At 35.9% G+C, this 19,108-nt stretch overlaps 3 protein-coding genes across 3 annotated transcripts; all 3 read left to right on the top strand.

Annotated features, from left to right (window-relative positions):
- The first annotated feature begins 1,121 nt into the window (after positions 1-1,121).
- LOC126727768 (uncharacterized) lies at positions 1,122-2,164 on the top strand. Its single transcript, XM_050433686.1, has 2 exons — positions 1,122-2,065; positions 2,131-2,164. Exons 1-2 carry the CDS (start codon positions 1,122-1,124, stop codon positions 2,162-2,164), a joined length of 978 nt encoding a protein of 325 aa, XP_050289643.1.
- A 3-nt stretch (positions 2,165-2,167) lies between these two features.
- Positions 2,168-4,821, top strand: LOC126725086 (uncharacterized). The gene is made up of 4 exons (XM_050429595.1): positions 2,168-3,409; positions 3,503-3,760; positions 3,844-3,958; positions 4,058-4,821. The coding sequence occupies exons 1-4, from the start codon at positions 2,184-2,186 to the stop codon at positions 4,793-4,795; spliced, it is 2,337 nt and encodes a 778-aa protein (XP_050285552.1). The 5' UTR covers positions 2,168-2,183; the 3' UTR covers positions 4,796-4,821.
- A 387-nt stretch (positions 4,822-5,208) lies between these two features.
- Positions 5,209-11,964, top strand: LOC126727767 (uncharacterized). The gene is made up of 8 exons (XM_050433685.1): positions 5,209-5,334; positions 5,410-5,571; positions 9,199-9,509; positions 9,622-9,843; positions 9,970-10,062; positions 11,189-11,290; positions 11,383-11,881; positions 11,960-11,964. Exons 1-8 carry the CDS (start codon positions 5,217-5,219, stop codon positions 11,962-11,964), a joined length of 1,512 nt encoding a protein of 503 aa, XP_050289642.1. The 5' UTR covers positions 5,209-5,216.
- The last annotated feature ends 7,144 nt before the right edge of the window (positions 11,965-19,108 follow it).

The raw sequence follows: 19,108 nt of genomic DNA, 5'->3' as shown, positions 1-19,108 counted from the left end.
TGATTTAGTAAACTCTCTATTCACATATTCAATGCATGTTCTTGACAAGAGTTTGTTAGTTTTTCACTCTGAGTCTTGTAATTGTCTCAAATATACTAGAATTGTATATAGGTAGGCCATGTCAGTAGTTATAGGCTCTGGATGTTACCCTCGTGTTATGTCAAATTTGGAGAATCAGTGAGTACAAATATGGAGTTTGAGCACTTGATAATTTGATACTACTGCCCTCAGATTCAGTTGCGGTGAATGAAACTTCTCTAGGCATATTTTGTGTTTCACTAGAATTGCATAAATGCTATATATACTCATATTTGAATGGTGTCATTAATGTTTTCTCCTATTTATAAACATTTCATGCATTTATGTAAATATCCCAACCTAACTATAATGAAATGAATATTGGAAATAAATTTTCCTAACTACCACAATTGGAAAGAAAAAAATTTGTGTATGACAAAAACAAAAAGATATTCACAAGTAAGTTCTGATTTATCCGTTTTTATCAACATAACTTAATTTGATTTGGATATATTTTCCCAATAATTTTATATCCACCTAGTTTTTAATAAATTTGTTTACTTTTCTTTTCAAAAGCTGCCAACTTTTTGTCATTTATTGGGTGTCATTGCATTATTTACTTCTGCGATGACACCCAATAAAACAGAAAGCAAACAAAATTAGTCTTCTCTTTATGCATTGTTGATGTATTATGTTCATATAGGTCATTTCAAAGCACATGATTGGTATGAAACCAACATCACACTCTTGCATCCACTCTCGTTAATGGGCACATTTTCAAACACCATCATTACGAATGAAATTGTCAACCAAAATGTCTTGAACTCACTTTTGACGAATGACCCAAGTAATTGAGCATCATGGTATTATAGACCGAAAATGTTGTGAACTCACTCTTGGTATTTGTTTTCTAAGTTTGTAAACACTTATGGTTAACTACTTTTCCAACTTCTTACATTGAGTTAGTCTAGGACAAGTGTTATATGTTCTAACAAAATAGCCGCATACTTGGGTATGTCTGTTCTTCACAAATGACAAATGAATGTAATTATAATAATTAGTATCTTTGTAGTAACAAATCTTGGTGTAGGTAAAATTCCGTAATGGACAAAAGTTGGATGGAGAAGCGGAGGGGTATAAGGGAATATTTTGAAGGTGTAAACCAATTCGTGGAATTTGCTGCTCCATCTGCACGCAATGGGAAGATCTATTGTCCTTGTGTGAAATGTGTGAATTTGCTTATACAACCGCTAAATGTGGTACGTGAGCACTGTTGGGCTTCGGGGATGCTTAAAAATTACAAAGTTTGGAACTTTCATGGTGAATCGGCGGCTGCTACGCCAGCTACTGAATGTGGGAGCTCTCATGTGCAAGAAACCCAAAATCCATATGGTGATTTCCATGGGATGTTGCACGATTTGTGCCCCCCGCATGAAATCCCACCCGAACCAATGGAAGAAGGTCCAACTGCGCAACGTTCGGATGAAGGTCCGAATGATGACGCCAAGAAGTTTTACAAGATGGTAGATGATGTAGACAAACCTTTATATGAAGGTTGTACAAAATTTAGCATTTTCTCAGCCATTGTCGTGTTGTTCCAGTTGAAGACTCTGTGTGGTTGGACAAATAAGTCATTTACTCTGTTGCTTCAAGTCCTGATGGATATGCTTCCTTCAGACGCTAAGTTGCCAAAGGACCATTATGAGGCTAAGAAGATAGTTCGAGATTTGGGTTTGGGTTATGAGAAGATCCATGCTTGTCCCAATGATTGTATGCTGTTTTGGAAGCAAAATGTTAACCTTGAGGCGTGTCCTTGTTGTAAAGCTTCAAGGTGGAAAACAAATGAGGCATCTGTTGCTAGTAAGCATGCTTCATCCACTAAGGGGAAGAAGAAAGCTGCGAAGATCCTACGGTGGTTCCCCTTAAAGCCAAGATTGCAGCGACTATTTCTTTCACCCGATCTGGCTAGTTCTATGAAATGGCATGTTAATGGTCGTACTGATGATGGGCTAATGCGGCATCCTGCTGACTCAGATGCATGGAAAATGTTTGACAGTAAGCATTTACCCTTCTCATCTGACCCTCGTAATGTCAGACTTGGATTAGCTGCAGATGGGTTCAACCCTTTCGGAATTATGAGTACTAGTCACAGTACGTGGCCTGTCATGTTGGTCCCGTACAATCTCCCACCTTGGCTGTGCATGAAACGGTCATCTTTGATTCTATCATTAGTTATTCCTGGTCCTACCTCGCCAGGGATTGCTATAGATGTGTACTTGGAACCGTTAGTAGAAGAACTAAGGGAGTTGTGGGATGTTGGAGTACAAGCATACGATGCATCTTCAAAAGAAGTATTCCAATTGCATGCAGCATTGATGTGGACCATAAATGATTTTCCTGCATACGCAGATTTGTCGGGTTGGAGTACCAAAGGTGAGTTGGCGTGTCCTTCTTGTGCCGTGCAGACCGAGTCTCGATATTTGAGAAATGGTCACAAATTTTGTTACATGGGACATCGGCGATGGTTGGATGTTGACCACGATTTCCGCAAAGATGGTATGTCATTTGATGGATCTAATGATGCTCGATTGGCTCCTGAACCACCAATCACATCTGACATTATTGTGGAAACTGAACATTTACTTGGACGTTGTCTGGGTAGGAAATGTCAACTTGCTTACAAAAAAAGGAAGAGAAGGGAGGCAGACCAGAGTGGTTGGAAGAAAAGGAGTATATTTTTTACCTTGCCTTATTGGAAGGATCACAAGTTGCGACACAATCTTGATGTGATGCATATAGAGAAGAATGTGATGGACAATATACTAAGCACACTGTTGAACTTGAAGGATAAAACGAAGGATAATTACAAGGCACGCCTTGACTTAGCGGACATGGGGATAAGAAGTGAACTCCACCTACAACGAAAAAGTGATGATCAGTATACCATACCGGCCGCATGTTTTCATATGACTTCATTGGAGATAGATGGTTTCTTGCAAGTTTTGAAGGACGTAACAGTGCCCGATGGGTACGCTTCGAATATCTCACGCCGTGTGAATATGAAAGAACGCAAGATTTCTGGTTTGAAGAGTCATGATAATCACATATTGATGCAGCAACTTTTTCCCATAGCATTACGTGGTTCTTTGCCATCTCATGTTACTAGGCCGTTGATAAAGTTAGCTTGCTTCTTTAGACAAATTTGTTCCAAAACCCTTACGGTTTCAGATATTGTGACTAGTGAGGCAGAGATTGCAGTGACATTGTGTGAATTGGAAAAAATATTTCCTCCATCATTCTTTACAGTGATGGTACATTTGGTCATGCACTTAGCTGCTGAAGCTAAGATTGGTGGTCCAGTGCACTACCGTTGGATGTATCCCATTGAGAGGTAAGATGTGGGTAATACTATTGATCAACTTATAGTTTCATGTGCGTGTTCGAATTACCATTGCCAGTCATTAATCTTATCATTCCTTTATAGGTACCTCTCACGTCTTAAGTCTTACGTACGAAATAGAGCTGCTCCGGAAGGGTCTATTGCTGAAGGATACATAGTAGAGGAGTGCTTAACATTTTGTTCACGGTATATGGAAGGAGTGGAAACTATATTCAATCGACCCACCCGGATGATTGAGGAGTCAACGGGGGTGGTTTCGATCATGACACTAAACAATAAAGAGTGGACCCAAGCCCATCGCTACGTTCTATTCAATTCCGAAAACATCAACCGCTTTCGTGAGTAAGTATTACATATACAAATATAATTGGACGTCAATCGAATGTACGTAAGGTCTATTAACCCTAATACAATTGCCTGCACAGGATGCACAAAAGCTTGATAGAGGATGAACTTCGAAAAGGCCACAATCGTAACGTTTCTGATGCCATTATATATAAGCACCACATGGAGAAGTTTTGTACTTGGTTTAGGGGTCACGTACGTATGACATTTTCAACTTATTAAACTTGTAACACTGTCTCAACTATGATTAATTGTACTGATATGAATTATTTTATTTTGGCCAACTGATGTTAGGTGATGTCCCTCACTGGTGCTGATAAGGAAAGAGAGGAAGTTAGTGATACCCTTGTTGCATTGTCCAAATGGCCGTATATTTATGTAAAGCGGTTCAAGCATTATGTAATAAATGGCTTAAAATTTAGGAGTGTAAATGATGAGGGAAACAGGAAAACGCAGAATAGTGGAGTTAGTGTCGCTACTGATGGGGGCAATACTTACTATGGTATTTTAAGTGATATAATCGAGTTGAATTATTCTGACAATATGAAATATGTGTTATTCAAGTGTAAATGGGTTCATGACCAACATAGGAGAGGATATAAGACTGATGAATTTGGGTTTCCTATGGTAAACTTTACACACTTCATACATGGTGGGGATAAAATGACGGATGAACCATATGTCTTGGCATCGCAAGCTACGCAAGTTTTTTATGTGGAAGATAAAAGGCACAAGGATTGGTATGCTGTTGTCAAAACTAAAGCTAGGGACGTGTTTGATGCTGGTGTTGGTCCCCAACGTGAGGAGGATGATACATATAGTTTTTCTGAAAATGTTCCCTACAATATAAGTACTAATGAGGTTGTGAGTGACAACCTTCGTTGGGCTCGGGATGATGTAGAGGGAATGACAGTTGATGCCTCCATCATTGCTGAAAGAGATCTTCATGGAGTAAACAATGAAGATGAGTTTATTGACGATGAGTCTGACAATGAAGATGAGAACAACGATGAGTATACCGATGATGAGTAGTGTAATAGTTTAGTGGTGTATTATGTATTTGGATGTTACAGTTGTTAATGAAAACGTATTCATTCATTAATTAGTTGGAATGCCTCTGTGTAGTATTTGTTGAATTTGTTAATTCCTCTTATTATTGTTAATTCCTTTAATTTTTACTTATTATGTATTCAATTCCTTTCCCTTGTAGCTATTGGATTTGAAATTCATTTCTTATGAACTTGGATATATGATCGTCTGGTGTTAGGGTTTCATTTCGTTGTGGTTGTAGTGTTTGGCAAAGAGAAGCTTTTAAACTTGGATATATGTTTGTATATATTGTTAGATATTAAAATAAGTTATTTTACCCAGTTTGTTTCATTTACATTTTATGCAATTGATTGTTGTCTATAATTAACAGTTTTTTTGTTTTGTGAAGTTGTTGGACGCAGAAATGGGTAAGAAACGCCGATTGCCAGTTGTAGACGTCGGCGAAGGACCCTCGAGTTCACGACAGAGAGTGGAGGAGCTGCAAGCCGCCCATACTAGTGATGCTAGGTCACAGCCCTCAGGTAGTTTACATATCTTAAAATGTAACGTTTGATATTTATTACTGTTGTAACTAATTTTTCGAATGTTTGCTACAGGAATGGAAAGGGACCATCCATTGACAGTTGTGGAAGTTGGCCAAGGTTCATCACGCACACGAGACATCATGGAGGAGGAGTTAAGGGCTGCCTATGATGCTGAGCACGCAAGATGGGAGGAAGGAGATATTGATGATGATGAGACACAGGCGCCTTCTGGAGGTAGTTATTCGTACAATGTAGATTATTCTTAGGGTAACACTTTTATGTTTACTAGTAATGACTAAACAGCAAACACTTTTATATTTTCCCTTTGAAGCTAGCTAGTTGACAAAGATGACGACCACCCACCTCCAGCCTTTCCTCACTCACTCTCCATTTTTTTCTTGGTATATTTGCTAGTATAGTATTGTGCTTAAGGTACAATTACAGCCTAGGACTACCTCAATGAAGTTGCATCATAGCTGCCATGAATACTACAAAGAGAAATGCATGTGACTAAGATAACTGCATTAAAAGCTTTTTATACCTTTCAGCCTCATTTCCCTCCTAAACAAAATTAGACTAAGACAATTGCATTACCTTATTGGCTGCTTGGAGGAAATACTGTGAAAAAAAAAAAAAAAAAAGACTTCTAGACGGGTCATAGTTCAACAGAGTAGTGAGTTTTGATGGGTAGACTTGACTTCCCTGTTCATAGTCTCTTTCTTTTTTGGGGTCCATCCTGTAACCAGGATTTTGAGAATATTTTGTGTGTCAGCTATGGAAAATGGCCGACATTAAAGTGGCTAGAGGATTCTAATCTTCTTTTTTCTTTGTTAGAGAGAAGGAGGATTCTAATCGAGATGTACTATGACTACAAACTTTTAAAATTAAATGTTTCATCCTCTTTTTTCTATTCTTTTTTTCCTTTTATCTTGCTTTTTTAGGAAAAAAAAAAAAAAAAACTATCATTCACGTAAGTGAAACATTTACGTCCGAGAAACATTTACGTCAAAGAACAAAACTTCTAAGACAGGAGGAGAAAGATTTTCCATCCAAGTTACATCATTAAAGATATATTTAACAAACTTAATAAAAAAGTGCGCTATTGAATTACCAGATCGATTGACACATGATAAAAAGCTATCACCAGCATCAATGTCTTTATTTCTTGCAAAATATATGTTCACATCACATAATTGACTACATATGCACAGCTAGACATCAGTTGCTTGTTTTTTATGTTATCAACATTGCAGTGTCACGCAAATTTTTTTAATATTTTTTTATTTATTAACAAGATGTCACAGAATTTTTATTTTTCTCTCTCTTTTAGATATCTGTTTCTGAAACTTTATTATAGTTTTTTGGATGATGGTTGTCTATAAAGGTGGTGAATGATGAAGAGGATGTGTGTAGGATAAAGTATTTTTTTATTTGTATTTTTTTAATATATGGAGGTAGAAGACAAACTTTTCATTGTTGTGTGTTGAGAGAGTTTATTCTATGGGGATAAATATAATAATGGCCCTAAACTTATCGTAATTTTGTTACTATCCTTGAATTCCTTTTGTTTGTTAATAAAGATATAGGGATACGAATCTAATCTCATGTTATTCTTGAATTGGGCTATTGTGGGTATTTGGATGTTTTAGAAGCATCTTCCATTTACAAATTAGAAAAGAAAGAAATTTAAAATAAATAAATTTAGTAATTTTTTTAATGTGAATAATAAATGTAGTAATTGTATTGTATCAAAGATACACAACTCCTTGGGAGTAAAATAGTACTAAGTCTTCATGGATTGAACATATGCCCTCCCAAATAAGAGAGTATGGAATTACCTTTGACCCAAATACTCCTTGATTAAAGCATTTATAATTCAAGTATATAATTGTGGACAAGTCAAGGGCCTCTATTTATTATTATTATTTTTTATTTAAGGGACGAGAAGGGGAGAGAAAAGAGCCCGTGGTATGAGTACTGGAGACATAGAAAGGTGCCAATTGGATTGTAATCTCAATGTGTTAATGACATTATTTATTTTTTTATTTTTTATTTTTTGTTTACATCAAAGTACCGAATGTGAGATTTGAACTCAAATTTTTTGTAGTAGAATTAGATAATTTTATTGAGTTACAAAACTTTTAATATTATTAAATGAAACTACCTAAGCCAATGAAAAGGACAACTATCCTCCCAAAAAAAAATAAAAAATAAAAAATTCATAGCTGCTGTGACTGCTGTCATCTTCAAAGTAATCTGATTTCCAGCCTTGGTTTTCTCAAATACAACCTACACGCAATATACACGTCACTATAACTTTTTCTTGCTTGTACAGTTGTACGTAATCGTTATTTTTTGCCGCACATTACATCACCAAAAGGGCACATCTGTTGGGTCTGGCTTAGGCCAACCTCAATTAGATTTGTTAAAATTTAAATCTAATAAAGTTTGGTTATAAATTTGGCTAGAGTCTTAGGGGCAGTTAGGACCTGAACCCATAGTTTCATGTCAGTGTTTGATGTATGTAATGTTAGCACTAAGCTAGGTGACCCTATTTTGTAAATTTTATTATCATTTTCTCCTTTGGTGTACAGTTTCCCAAAGCAAAAAAATTTGCAAAATTGATTTTGGAGTTAATTTTGCATGCCATCTTTGGGCTGGTCTGCTGTTACAGTTTATCTAGGAAACTAACTTTGTAAGTTTCAACTACCATAAGCCTAATCTAGAATTGAAATGTTGTTGACGAGAATACCTAATTGTGTCACTCTATCATTTGATTTGGACTGACTACGGGTTTTAAGGGAGGGATGCAGTAATCAGCACACACACACACACACACATATATACAGCTATATATAGTCCTATCAAACCCAACTCTGCAGCACACTTGCTCAATGGTTGGGTCTCCTCATGGAACCATACTCATCTCTTCTATTTCCCACTGTTTTGGGTTAAAAAGAAACGGATGGGATAGTTCCACTCGATTTTGCCTCCCTTCTCTAGTATATAATTCGTTTCTAAAACAAATTAATTAAAAAAAAAAAAAACACCCAAGTGGGGGGTCAACCTAGATTCTTTACGTTACGTCCCCTTAGAGACCTTGCAAAGCTAAAACCTGAATTAAGTTAACCATTCATTACATTTCATGGCATGGGTCAAGCTAGATTCTTATGGCTTAAAAATGAATATGACGATGGTTTGGATAGTGAAAGCCACACAAATAAGCTCTATGATTGCAATAGACTTTGAATTTCAACAACAATGCAGTGCACATAATCATCCCTGCAACCAACAAATATTCTGCCACCTATCATTACAGGTGAAGAGAATATGTCTCCCTGGAGGTCCAACCTAGCGAATTCACTATGGTCCAAGTCAATGTTTATGCCTGTGTGTGTTAGGGGGGGGGGGGGGGATGAGGTGTATTATGTGGTGAAACTAATACAAAATTATTATTATTACAAGAGTTTCTTTACAGAATAATATTAAAATATTAAGACACGCTCAAACATTATGCCTTTTTTTTTTTTTTTTACACCAACAGATATTTATCGCTTTTTTTTTACTTATTATCGATAAGTAACACAAGCAGCTAATAAGTTCAAACCCAGGACATAATCCTCCATCTCTGTGTTTGAATTTTTTTGTATGATTGATAAATACATGCAACTTTTCTGCCTTGGATGAAAACAGTTTTTTATTTTTGTAAGGGATAAAAACAGCTTTTAGATAGAGACATCGACTTATTTGTTATTATCAGTTTCTTTAAGTATCAAAATGTCCACATTTACAAAGATCACATATATCTCTCTAATTGTGAACTTTGAAATTTCATTCCTAATAATGGTTTACTATATGCAGAAGATTTGGTCCAACAAACCGCACCATCCACTGATGGGTGTGCAGAAGATTCAGTTCCAGAAACCCCAATATCCAATAATTTAAATAAAAAACGTGGAATAACGCTAATGCAGCGGATATGGGCTCTTCCGGCGAACAAGAAACTTGTATGTGGGTTAAATGGGAGCCAGCAGCCGGTTGGAGAAAGCGGGCAAACATTCAAAAGGTGGTTGGGCACCTTATGCATCTGCCACAACTATTGCCCACTTATGCCAAGAACTTGGACGCATGTCGACCGTAAATACAAAGAAGAAGCTTGGATAGCGATAGAGGTTGTATCAAATAGGGATACTTTTAATTCTTGTTTATAGCCGTGTATGTGCTAAATGGCATTTTTAGTAGGGTGAATTATTGCACTATGCTAACTCAATTTTTGCATTTCAGAAAAAGTGGATCATTGACCCAGAGATTATCAGACCAGCTAATCAAATGAACTGGGCAATGCACTTGCTAGGGGAGTTGAGAAGAAATCGAAGGAGTAAGTTGAAAAAGAAATGCTACCCAAAAGATGCGTTGAAAGATGATGTCTATAAAAATAAACCATCTTGGGCTGAGGAGCAGGACTACCGCGCACTAGTTGACTATTGGTTTGATCCGAAAACGAAGGTTGCACTATTTTCTTGCTCTATTATTTTTTAGTGATAATATATGTGATGGGGTATTTGGATATACTGAGTACAGTGTTTTAATTGATTTCTTTGTTTTAAATTGTTGGCGGGAATGTGTTTGTAGACATTATGTGATACGAACAAGAGAAGTCGTTCGTTTCAGAAGGATATAGCGAGGACAGGGCCTATAAGTTTTGCCCAAACTGCGGACAAAATGGTAAGAAATGCATTATACAACAACTAGCCAAGTTTTAATGCTCTACTATTTTAATTGAACTTCTGACATATTTTAATTGAACGTCTGACATAATGCTCTACTATTTATTTATTTTGTTGTTGAAAGAACATGGTTGATTCAAATTCATGGAAATTAAAATAGATTTTGTCGGCGTGAGTTTAGCATTGAGGAAGGGCTTGCATGGAGATGACAGTAATGGTGGCAATGCCCAATGTTGTCGTAGGGTCCAAACTAAGCAATCCACAACTTCTTGGTTTAGAAATAATCAATATGGAAAATTCACAACAAAATTTCTGTACATATTGTTTGGTTAAATTGAAATTATTATGTGTCGGGGTAAGGAAGAAACTAGTTTATTGATGTAGAGCATAGTGTTGGGGTGATGTTTCCTGTTTTTGATTAGCGATTTCATTAATATTTATGTTTGCCACATTGTTAGCAAGAGCTTGGTTTGGTATATAGCAATTCGTTCTTTTTGAAATTTGTTTTCCTTTGTGACCTTCAATAGGAAAACTAAATAGGTTGAAAGTGGACATCTCCAATACAATTGGGATGCATATATGCAGGGGGTTGTAGCCGCGTTTGAAACGTGGCTATAGACAAATTCTAAAAATAGTTAGGGGGTTATAGCCGCGTTTGAAACGTGGCTATAGACAAATTCTAAAAATAGTTAGGGGGTTATAGCCGCGTTTTAAACGTGGCTATAGACAAATTCTAAAAATACTTAGGGGGTTATAGCTGCGTTTTAAACGTGGCTATAGGTAACAGATATAACCACATTTAAGAAACGTGGCTATAGTTGTGGCCTATAGCCGCGTTTTAAATGCGGCGAAAATGTCTTCAAAGCTGTCAACAAGGGTGCTATGGCCGCACTTTTTCAAACGGCAAGAGTGTTGGTACCAAAAATTGCTTGATACAAAGCATTCACATGAAGAGTGCAACTCGTCTTTTTGAACGTAATAAACTACATGTTTACGGAATTTGTTTACAGTTATATTGCATGTTATGTTCCAGCTTTCATTTGCTATGTTTGGTTGTCGATTGTCGCTTCATATCACCAACATAAATTGTCACTATTGTAATGAGACTGATGAATATGATGTAGGCAAAAGAAAGCGGCGAAGCAGTGGAGCGTGCAGATGTTTTCATAAAAGCATACTGCAAGAAAGATGGGACTCCTATTAGTGATGTAGTGCTACATAAGATTGTAAGCCCTATATCATAACCTATTTATTTTCTATTTTGTGCGTGAAATGTTTATAGCAAATAATATGTTATTTGGTTTATGTATGAAAACAGTCAAAAATGAAAGAAATTTTAGACAACGGGGGCAAACTAAAAGGAGACCGTCGCGATGGAATTCTTTGGGCACATGATGATGCGTTCGCTCAAGTGATGGGCAAAGAAAGTTCTGGACGTGTTCGTGGGGTCGGTTTTGGACCAACCCCAACAGGAAGAAGTGGGTCCAACCTGCCATGTTTGCCTGGGCCGTCGTCCCCTGAAACGGCCCAACGGATGACTGCATTGGAAAATTCGATGAGGGACCAACTTGCTTACGCAGAGCAGAGGCATCAAGACCAGATGGCGTCATTGCATGCACAACACAAGGAGGAAATTGCCGAAGCATTGGCCGAAGCAAAGCGGGAGTCAGATGCACGGCATGAGCAGCAGCTGGCCGAAACAAAGCAGCAGTTGGCCGAAACAAAGCAAGAAATGGCTGAAACAAAGAGGAAAATGGATGAAATACTAGCCTTCTTACAAAAGACGCCAAGCAGTTTAGGTTTTAGCATTTTGTCAGGTAATACAAACTTTGCCTTTAATTTAATGAAACTTGTGTGTTTATGTGCTGCTAATAGAATGTATATAATATATTCAGGATAGCGCTACATCACAGGGAGGACTCTTCGTGGACATTCGGAATACTGTAATATTGTAAATTCGTAGATATTCAAAATATTGTAACTTCGTGGATATTCAAAATATTGTAAACATGATTGTAAAATATTGTAAACATGATTGTAATATTATATTGTCTCCAATGGATTTTACACTTTTTCCCTCCATTTAGTTGTTGTATTGAACGACATATTCCATAAAGATTGATCAATTTGTTGACAGGTTTGAGAAAATTTGTGCTTTAGAAAATTTATGTTGCTTTACAAAATTGTAATACAGGAAAACTCATCTGCCCAGAAAAAGGAGAAAAAAAAAAAAAAAAAAAACTATAGCCACGTTTTAAAAACGCGGCTATAGACAAATTCTGAATAGGAATTCGGGGGGTCTTAGGCCGCATTTAAAACGCGGCCCAAGGCTGGAACTTAGGCCACGTTTGAAATGCGGCCTAGGAGTCCAGTCTTGGGCCGCGTTTAAAACGTGGCCTAAGAGTGACCTCTTGAGCCGCGTTTCAAACGTGGCCTCAGGGTGAACTCTTGGGCCGTGTTTCAAACGTGGCCTCAGGGTGAACTCTTGGGCCGCGTTTTAAACGCAGCCCAAGGCTGGACCTTAGGCCACGGTTAAAACGCGGCTTAAAGGTGTGTAGAGGCCCTCAGCATGGAGGGTATGGCCACACTTCTTAAACGCGGCCTAAGGGTCCAGTCTCAGGCCGCGTTATAAACGCGGCCTAAGGTCTAACCTTGGGCTGCGTTTAAAACGAGGCCCAAGACGAAACCCTATGGCCACGTTTAAAACGCGGCCTAAGACGGGACCCTTAGGCCACGTTTTAAACGTGGCTATAGGGCCCGAGCTGGGGCCGCGTTTAAAAAGTGCGGCCATAGGACCATCAGTCCTATAGTCACAGGTTTTAGGCCACATTCTGAACCGCGGCCTAAAAAAACGTGGCCAGAGGATATAGCCACGTTTTTTAATCATATAGCCGCGTTTTTAAAACGCGGCCAGAGGTCCTTTTTTTTGTAGTGGTTCTTATTCTCTAGAGTTAATAGTTGTAAGGTCTGTTCTCAATTCACTAGAATATAATTATAACCGGTAGACTTATTGAAAGTGATATCCCTTTCTCCAAATTCCACTGCTGCTAGACACAACTGAATAAAATTATTTTGCTTAAAAAGAGAAATAAAGAAGTAGGCTCTCAAAAAATCCTCTTCAAAACTTTTGGAAACAAGAATGCATCTTTCTTTCTAGATAAGAATGGTATTTTGCTGTTTTTTTTTTTTTTTTCTTGGTTCTTTAATCTTCTTTTTTGATGAAACGGGATAGTCAATAAATTTCAACGGAGAAGAAAAACTTTAAGGGCCCACAGCACAGCCACAGGGCCGACAAAAGCGCAGAGACATGAAGACCAGAGCAGAACTAGGCAATTCGGTCACATATAAAAATAATAATAATAATAATAAAGAGGGGGAGAAGGCGGTGGTGGTGAATTTGAATGTGTTCATAGAAAGTACAACGTGGTTTTTCTTTTTCTTTTCTTTTTTTTTGGGGGGGGGGGGGGGGGGAATCAATTACAAGGATGGTAAAAGAGTTTATAATAACGGTTCTAAAATAATGATCATTAAATACTTAAATTCATTCTTTCTTACAAATTTTGAATTTTTTATTTAAAAAATAAATAATTTTTTTTTTAGAAAAATTATATTTCATCATTATTAGTAGTAACAAATAATTAATTATAATGATAAGTAAATAATTAAGATATAAAAAATAAATTTTGAAAGAAATCAATTATTTTCTGTGGACCACACACTAGAAAACTCATAAATATCGAATTATCAAAAACAAATTAAAAGAAAACGAATTATATTCAATCAAATACAACACCAATTGAGTTTTCCAAAAAACAAATTTCAATATTTTACCCATATAAAAATAATTTTATTTCAATCATAATTTGTCACACTAACTACATAAAAATTTTGTGTTCTACTATTACTTCTTCACACAAAGATCATATGATTTACAACATTTGCAGGGGCAACAAAATTTTCACATCCTCAATAGCATGGCATCTCATTTGGGTACTATAAAATAAACTAAATAGTTATAAAATAAAAAATAAAATAAAAAGGGGACTTTTTAAGCCGATACTAAATGCAATCTAATTGTTGCTAGTAATAGCTGAGGGTATGTGCAAAGGATTTAATCATGCTTCTAAAGGGAACACTAATAAGTATTGGTGTAAAAGAGACTTGTCGGTTGGTAAAATGGAAGGGAAGTGCATTCAGAAAATGCATAAAGAAAATTCACACATGCTTTTGTGTGTTGCTGAATAAACTAATTTTTTTACAAAACATAAGTATACAACAAAGGAACTACAAAGAGCAGATGGGCCTAGACCATCTCTATCCACTGTCTGGAGGAAGGATCAATGTTTCATTCCAAAGCTTTTTAGGACAGTCAGAGTTGGATTCAGGAAATCCAGCATTTAGCTACAAGAGAACAAAAAGGAAAATATGTGATTTAATTCGTAATATTTTAGACAGTAAAGTTTTTTATAACTTGTACCAAAAGACTTGGAAAAAACAGTAAACTAACCTTCATGAATGCATTCCTCTTATATATTAGAATCATAATCAACAAGAATATCATCCAACTGATCCAAGTTGATACCAGCAGAATCTCCAGGATTGTCCCCAAGAAAATTATCATGGTTAGACAACTCTAACGCAGGAAAATAAGTTGGGCCTTTGCCTCCCATGGCAGCTACATTCTCTGCCATAAAAGTGTCACTTCGGTTTCCATAACTAGTACTACCATCAGTAATACTTGACCTGTCACGGAACGCTACATTCCCAACGGCTTGAGTTCCAATGTTAGATAATTCAAGCTGCTTGGTGTTCAGGACTTCGTCATTCCCGCTCGGCCGTTTTTTACGGTATTTCTGTATTTTGGACATGAATTTGTAAGTTGTACGTGTCCTTCACCGAAGAAGGAATTAATATGACGGTTTAACTTGATAATATAGAGGTAAAAACCAGCTAAAGAAATTACAAGCACCTGCAGATAGCTAGAAACATGTTCTCTAGTCAGATTTTGGACACCCTGTGCTTTCATTCTATTCAAAATTTTATTGGGAGTAGCCTCTGCAGCAACACAAGATATTGTCATACAGACATGAATATTAGTATTAGAGAAGAAAGGAATGGGATGCTCAAACAATCGCAATGGCTCTATTTACTGTTTAGTTCTCTTCGTAAGAAACAAAATTCTTTTCTTGGGAGTTACATACACATGTTACGTTAGTGGGAGAATTATAGAGATTTATTTATTGGTTTTGGAATTCTACATTGACTAGAAAAATAATAATAATGTGCACTAATTATATCAAAGTGTTAATTATTCCACACTCATAATATGTGGTAGTCCATAAAAGCAGAGTGATGGGTATAACAAGTCTGAAAAAATAAAATAAAAATAATTAATTTAAAATATGTTTTTTTAAACTGACAATGTTTGTCAACAAACTTTTTAACTCTACTTAATATTTTTTAATAGGATGTAAATTTTAACAAATTGACTATTAGATTACATTATTTTCTTATATCTTCATGCTTACAAAATTTCAATAAAATCAAAAATTAATAATTATGTCATCAATTAAATATTTAAATTTCGAGTTTTTGTAATCTAAAATTATATATTAAAAAATAAGTTTTTGAAACAAATAGTAAAAAACATGTGATTTAAAAATATAAAAAACATGTAATTTAATAGTTAAATTTCAAAATATACAACCATGTTAATTTGTTTAGTGAGCTATAAACTAAACTTTGTCCATTTTAAATATTATTGATAATGTATATTGGGCTGGGTTGATTGGGTTGTGAATTTTGTAAGAATAACAAATTATTGAAGCTTAAGATTAGGGCCGGGAACGGATTCACACCAGGTCTCAGCCCCAGATAACATTGGTGAAATATTTCTCTCATTTCAGATGTCCAGATCATCCGTTCTTTTTTCTCTTCATTCCGCTGCGGTGGCACTTCAAAACACTTACTTATCCTATGCTTTAACACATGAATCCAAATCTTTTTGAGTTCATCCATTTGGATAGGCTTCACCAGATAATAACAAGCACCATATTTTATGCTATACACCATGGTGCTATTATCTCCAACCTCGGACATAACTGTAAAATAACAAATACTGGGATGTTAGACATGGCCTGACAATAAGCTTGCCCCTCTTAAGCCACAATAATATAGCATATGCTGTTAAATAATGAGATTGCAATTTAAATATATCATAGTAAAAGGCAAAAGAATATAGTAAATTGAATTGAACAAGACAAGCTGTATATATGCTTACTTATGACTGGCAAATCAGTGGCCTTGCTCAATTTTCCAAGAAGCGTAATTTCATCCATGTCAGGCAGGCATCTTTCAGTCAAAATAATATCAAATTCGTTGCTTCTGCTATTTTTAAGCAAATTCAACGCATCCTTCCCTCGATTGCATTTGGCAACTGAAATTATTTATGTTCACTTTAATGTAACACAGTAGGGGTGAAGAAATATATTGGAAGAACACATAAAAAGTTTGATCAAAGTTCAATATCAAACACAACATCACAACATGGTGTGTGATTTAGAAACCTAAACAATGTAGGTGGGAAAGTAGCACACATTAGAGACAAGGACAAAGCTAGCTAGTGACACGGGGTCACGAATATGATTATTTGTTATTCCATTATTTTCCTCACATCCAAACAAAAAAAAAGGGGAAAAGAAAAATGAGACCAAACTCCAGTGCATATATATACCTTCGTAATCACATTGCTTAAGCATCGTTTCCAACAGGTGGAGACTTTCCGGATACCCATCGACAATTAAAACCCTCATTCCAGCTGGGAACTCACTGGAAGTATTATCACTCTTCTCCAATGCGCTTTTCATTTTCCTAATCTGTCGAAATTGAACTAATTAAATGTGTTTTTTTTTTTTTTTCTCTCTTCCTTTCTCTCTCTAGAATACAGCGAGGTACAGGGCGTCGTGTACTGAAGCTTCTTCAGACTGTTGTTTGTGAGAGAAGAAGAACAACAACAAGAAGAAGGGATGAAACCCTAAAGCAAAAAAGAAAAAAGAAATTGAACTAATTAAATCTAAAAGCAGACTGAAGAAGAAAATTAGTACAGCATTAAGCTCTATACAATGTCAGTATATAAAGAATGTCAAAAAGATTTGACGTATCATTTGTTTGATATGAATCACAGGTTTGATATTCGTATCAATTGTAGATTATCCTAAGATATGAACAATGCATGTTAGCACCCACAAGTACAGGAACTAGTGCACAGGGAACTAGAGGGCTCCACATCTAACTACAGTTTTTAGTTTTCCTTTTCCTCCGAACTTCTCTGAGAAAAAATCTACTACCATAAATTATTACTCAATTTTTATGCCATAAGTGTAATTGGGTAGATGGTGAATAGTGAAAAAAAAATGGTAGATCTACATAAGTGAAATACAGCTACTCACAATCTGCTACGCTAGAGATGTAGCAAAAAGTTATGGAACAGTCTATAATCCTACAACTACTCTTTTCATATTAAACACTGTGCTATTATGAGGCTATGTTGTTCCATGTTTTACTTTTTAATATTAGAGGTAGCAAAATCAACTCAAATTCATTTATCCACCCACTTAAGCAAGACTCAAACTCACGCAATTATTTTACTTTGAATGATGGAGGTATTAAATGAAATTTTAGGTAGTCAAAGGAAACCTTGTGTAATTCAATGAGACCTAGAGAGCAATTATATTTTTAATTATAGTGAAATAAATTATAATTAATGATAATTTTGAGCTAGTTATGAGATAATATAAGCCCAAGGTCCATTGGAACTATATTTTTTATTTTTTTTCCTTTGGTCCCATTTCAAGCTATAAATACAAAGCTCTTAGGGCCCCGCAAACTTGTAAGAAATTTATCACCGTCCTCAACGAACTCTTTAGGGAGAGTTCTTATTAATCTTAACTAGCTAGGGATAGCATACTAATCATTTGTGAGGTTCTTGAGTAACATAAATTTGTAAGAAAATTCTCATAATTTGTAGTTGATTTTTGATATATTTGGTCATGATAATTGTTAATTGATTATTGTATTATATTTGATTCTTTTGAAATAAATTCTAGGTAAAATTCCAACATCAAATATGATATGTAGCCAACCCGTACACTTTGAGGGGAAATTAACACAACCTTACCCATTTATATGGGTCCTATCTCATTCTACAATGGGAAACCAAGGTTGTGGTCTCTTACGAATATTAGGTTGTTTTAGTCATTAGTGGAACTTCGTTTGGTTCAGATGTTTAGTAAAACTCAAGATATGTTAAATGTAATTGATTCAACAAATTAAAAATGATGGTGGGATGATTATAATTTTATAACATCAGTTTGTAAATTTTCCATAACAAAACTAATAATAGTATTAGCATTTTCTTAACAATGCAATACAAGTGAGGTTAATGAAAGTTGCAAAAGGGGTGTCAGCTAAAGCCTTCAATTGAGTGAAGTAATCTGTGATGGAAAGCTCAGATTGTGAATTGGTTCCAAGATCGTTCTACAATTGAAAGACCCTAGGCCCATTCCATGAGAAAATCGATCCTTTAGATCATTCTAGATTCCCAATGTGGTGTTGTGATAAACCGCACCAGTAGCAATATTGGGAGCAATGCAATTCAAGATCCAAGAAATAATTATGTTGTTACAACATGGCCAACCTTGCAACATTGATGCGATGAGAGAAACAGTGCCATCAAAAAAACCTAGTTTATTCTACACACTCAACGCTCTTTGAATAGATTGTGCCTAGGTTGGATAATTCTCTCCTCCTAGAAGAGGTTTTGACACAAGTATAGCACCTGCAATTTCTCCTTGGTGTAGAAAGAAAGGATGAGACTCATCAATGGCGATGGTTTGTGTAGAGGTTGTTGAGTTTGTTGACGCCATAGAAATGGTTTTACTGTCAATCAACACGTATGCTCTGATACCATAACAAAATCAAGAAGATGTAGAAATAAAATCTTATTTCACTAACTGATTAATTACAAGGGACTTTGTTCTTTATTT

This window comes from Quercus robur, chromosome 5 (genome assembly GCF_932294415.1).
Source record: "Quercus robur chromosome 5, dhQueRobu3.1, whole genome shotgun sequence".
NCBI classification, from domain to species: domain Eukaryota; kingdom Viridiplantae; phylum Streptophyta; class Magnoliopsida; order Fagales; family Fagaceae; genus Quercus; species Quercus robur.
The sequence above is the reverse complement of the archived record's forward strand: the minus strand, read 5'-3'. Positions and strand labels throughout refer to the sequence as shown.

What these genes read in the sequence shown, in the direction of transcription:
- LOC126727768 (XM_050433686.1), top strand. Translation starts at nt 1,122, where the DNA reads ATGGACAAAAGTTGGATGGAGAAGCGGAGGGGTATAAGGGAATATTTT. An exon ending in GACTCAGATGCATGGAAAAT is followed by an intron (nt 2,066 to 2,130) that starts GTTTGACAGTAA and finishes GATTAGCTGCAG; the next exon opens with ATGGGTTCAACCCTTTCGGA.
- LOC126725086 (XM_050429595.1), top strand. Translation starts at nt 2,184, where the DNA reads ATGTTGGTCCCGTACAATCTCCCACCTTGGCTGTGCATGAAACGGTCA. An exon ending in AACATCAACCGCTTTCGTGA is followed by an intron (nt 3,761 to 3,843) that starts GTAAGTATTACA and finishes TTGCCTGCACAG; the next exon opens with GATGCACAAAAGCTTGATAG. An exon ending in GTACTTGGTTTAGGGGTCAC is followed by an intron (nt 3,959 to 4,057) that starts GTACGTATGACA and finishes AACTGATGTTAG; the next exon opens with GTGATGTCCCTCACTGGTGC.
- LOC126727767 (XM_050433685.1), top strand. Translation starts at nt 5,217, where the DNA reads ATGGGTAAGAAACGCCGATTGCCAGTTGTAGACGTCGGCGAAGGACCC. An exon ending in CCCAAACTGCGGACAAAATG is followed by an intron (nt 10,063 to 11,188) that starts GTAAGAAATGCA and finishes AATATGATGTAG; the next exon opens with GCAAAAGAAAGCGGCGAAGC. An exon ending in ATGTAGTGCTACATAAGATT is followed by an intron (nt 11,291 to 11,382) that starts GTAAGCCCTATA and finishes GTATGAAAACAG; the next exon opens with TCAAAAATGAAAGAAATTTT.